This window comes from Quercus robur, chromosome 8 (genome assembly GCF_932294415.1).
Source record: "Quercus robur chromosome 8, dhQueRobu3.1, whole genome shotgun sequence".
NCBI lineage: Eukaryota > Viridiplantae > Streptophyta > Magnoliopsida > Fagales > Fagaceae > Quercus > Quercus robur.
Window position 1 is genome coordinate 41,599,828 of NC_065541.1, and position 3,642 is coordinate 41,603,469.

General features: G+C 33.4%; 1 protein-coding gene across 1 annotated transcript; it reads right to left on the bottom strand.

The window, feature by feature from the left end:
- Positions 1-1,940: 1,940 nt before the first annotated feature.
- LOC126695548 (uncharacterized) lies at positions 1,941-3,033 on the bottom strand. Its single transcript, XM_050392353.1, has one exon. It carries the CDS (start codon positions 2,703-2,705, stop codon positions 2,172-2,174), a length of 534 nt encoding a protein of 177 aa, XP_050248310.1. The 5' UTR covers positions 2,706-3,033; the 3' UTR covers positions 1,941-2,171.
- Between the last annotated feature and the right edge of the window lie 609 nt (positions 3,034-3,642).

Genomic DNA, 3,642 nt, shown 5'->3' on the forward strand with positions numbered 1-3,642 from the left:
AACATTTGGTGCCATACCATAAAGCATAGTTGGTTGTATAGCAATCTTATAAAAAATTCTCTTGAACTTATAGGCTTCTCCACTTAGTCCAATCTGCTCTTATCCTAAGATTTATATCCTCTTTGATCTCTCAATCTTTATAAATTATTGATCCAAGATATCATAAGCTCTCACTCTTTAAAATCTCTTGATCATCAAGTCTTATCACGCCTTCGTCTCTATTTCTACATTTATTAAACTTACATTCCATGTACTTTGTTTTATTCATGCTTAAACAAAAGTATTTAGATTCTAGGCATCTTGCCAATTTCTAACTTGGCATGAAATAGCCAAAGAATTACAAAATATACAAAAGAACTTACAAAGAGAAATGGAATCTCTATTTGCGAGTCCCCAAACACATACCCAAATCAAACAAAGTGCCCAACAAAATAAGCTTAGAGTTAGTCTATTGTTTTCTCCAAATCCTCAAACATTCGCCAATTCTACTCTTTGCATCTTTGTCAAAGAGTACCAACCGGACTAATAATGAACCTCATAAGTGGTTGGAGTTGGAATATATTTAATTGTCCTTTCCAATACGTACCCGTTTTCCATCCGGACCATCCCCAATCCGCAATTCGTCATTGAAATCTCTTTTGAAAGCATATATGCTACACCATGTGTATGAAGGCCAATACCACAAGGAAGCATCCAAAAAGTTTCCACGTGAAATAAAGAGGAAGGCTACTCACTTTCAAATCTAAGGTGAAAACTTTAATACTCTTCTTTCTTCTCACACAAAATTATTTAAGTTTTACTAGCATCTCCTTTTGAATTCATAATTGGTTAACCCAATCAATCTAAGTAAGATTATTCCAATTTTAATTAAAAAAATATCTTAATCCTAATATAGCACGTTTATTAAGTGGATTAGCTTGACACGAGCCATGTAATAGACTTAAGAAGGTGGTTATGTTGGGTTGACTATATAACTAAAGTTAGCGACATCTGTGCTTATAAGCTAAAAGGACAAGTCAAATTACAATTTAGACTTTTCATAATCACTTATAAACTTAAGATATACACTTAATAAACACCCAAGATGGGATTAAACATACGCCCCACATAACACACTCAATCAATTTATACCAAAAAGGACACTTACTCTTAGGTTAAGGGTTTTTATTTATTTTTTTTTTTTTTGGGGTGAACTTAGGTTAAGGTTTGAGTTCCTGAATTCTTTTTAGAAGTCATTATTTTAGGCGATTTTGTTAGGAGTATCAGTAGAACATCACACTCACAATTCAAGTGCAGTTATTGCTGTTCCAAAAAAAAAAAAAAAAAGTGCTGTTATTGGTCCATTTGACTCCCATCCATCCCATCACACAATCAAATTATTAGCACGTGGTTCAGATATAAAGCATGTGACTAATTAAATTATTACACTCTGATCATTCGTTGTGTAACAAATTCTATTAGAGGGTTGTTAACTTGTACTAGTTAGTTTGTTAGTCTGATTAGGCTTTTTTTTAAAAAAATTTTTTTGTTGTTGCTGAGAAACTTGTATAATTAGGCTCTAAAGCCTCAGTTAGTGATTGAGCTAGTTAGATATTTTATGATTGCTTGACTACTCGATTATCTCTTGCAACCTCTCTCTCTTTTTTTTTAATGAAAAAATTGGTAAGAACAAAAAAGGCATTGGAGAACATTTTCTTTGGCACAAAAGGCACAATTTACCCCACGATATATCACAATGCCCTATGGACTAATATTAATATATAAATAAAATCTGGCCCTTCTTATAAAAAAAATGTTATCATTCTTTTTATAGAGAATACATCTGTAAAATGCTAAAATTGACCTATAAAAAAAAAATTGCTAAAATTGGTAAGAACTAAATAGGCATTGGACAATATTTCTTCCGCAAAAAAAAGCACAATTGACTCCACACCATAGCATAAGGAAGAGCAGCTCATTAGATAGATTAATTAATCACCAAAAACATACATTATAATTAACAAATCTAGAACTGCTAGTGTTACATACCCAGCCTAAAAAAAAAAAGTTTCAAAAAAAGCCCACAAGAATTCTGAATTTGAAAACCCTTCTCCCCAATATCAAAATCCCTACATCACAAACCAACCCCATCAAAATTCAAATTCAAATTCAAAATCAGAAACCAAACCCATCTAACCATTCAATAAATCACCCTCATTATTCCTCCTCACAAGTGCAAAGTAGCCCAAAACAGCACAAACAGCAGCCACAACATTCCCCTCTTTCAACAAAATCTTGAGCAGAAACCCAACGATTTCCTTAGTAATCATCCTTCCTTCCACAACTAAATCCCTCTTTGGCTTCCCAAAGAAAGTCAATAAAACAATAATTGTGATCCATGTGACCAAAGTGGCAGGAACCATCACTGCAAGGGCTGCAACCATTGAAAGCATCCCAAATACTGCCCCCAGAAGCACAGAGGCATAAAGGGCAGGCCACCCAGATGAAGAAGAAGAAGATGGCTGGGATTGTAATTTGTACCAAGAAAGTATAGATTCAAGGAAATTCCATGAACAAGTTAAAAGGATGCCATAAACTGTAACAAAAATACATACCCATGTTCTCCTTTTGCTCATAACCCTAAGAAGTAACATGTACGATGATGATGGTGATGATGATGATGCTTGTTTTGGTGAAGTGGGTACTGTTTCTTGGTCTTCTTCCATGTTTCCTGCAACTGAAAAAAGCTTTGATATTTCTCAAATTTACTATGTGGGTGTGTTTTCTAATTTATTTGTTTGTTGGTTTTGGGTAATAGGTACTAATCCGTGTCAGTATCTGAGAGAATAGATGATGAGAAAAGTAGATATAATAAGGTCGGTGAGAAATGAAAGGCGCGTGGATTGTACCTTCGGGTTCATTCAATGGGGTTGGAGTGAACGTGGGTGCACGCGCTAGGAAGGAAAGTGATGGGTATGTGATTATTCTGGGATACATATAAGCTTCCAGGTAAAAGTAAAAATCAATGTCTTTGTGCAGAAACTAGAAGTGAGAATTAACAGTTGGGCTCTTCTTCCATTGTTCAGCTTTGTGATTTTGGGCTTTTTGTGTTTTTATTATATAACAGTTTTGGTTCTTTTGAGTGTAGAAATGGGCAAAGCACATTGGCTTAAAACCTTCGGACCAAAAGTCCCAATTGGGGACCGTCCTTTGACTTCTTTTGGTGATTCCTTCGGTCTCAACTGGTTTCTTATTTTAGTTGCTAGTCTCTAACTTAACTTTACACCTTACAGATTCTATTGAAATTTCTTGCACGCCAACCTTTTTTTTTTTTTTTTTTTTTTTTTGTTTTTGTTTTGTTTTTTGGGCATTAATTAGGAAGGAATTTGGAATTTGCTGAGTGAATGTGAACTTGTCAAAAAAAAATAAAATAAAAAATAAAATAAAGAGAATGTAAACTTGTCACACGTGAATTTGACTAAAACTTTTTTTTTTTTTTTTTTTTTTTGAGACGATGACTGGAACTTTGTAATTATCTTAGTTCATAAATGATATTTCTATTTTTTTTTTGACAGACTATTTTTTTATGAACGATATTTAATATTTCTATCTTGTTGTGCGTGTTAATGATTAATGTATTTTATTTCTATCATGTAAATGGTG

Coding starts and splice junctions, on each gene's coding strand:
- LOC126695548 (XM_050392353.1), bottom strand. CDS start 2,705: ATGGAAGAAGACCAAGAAACAGTACCCACTTCACCAAAACAAGCATCA.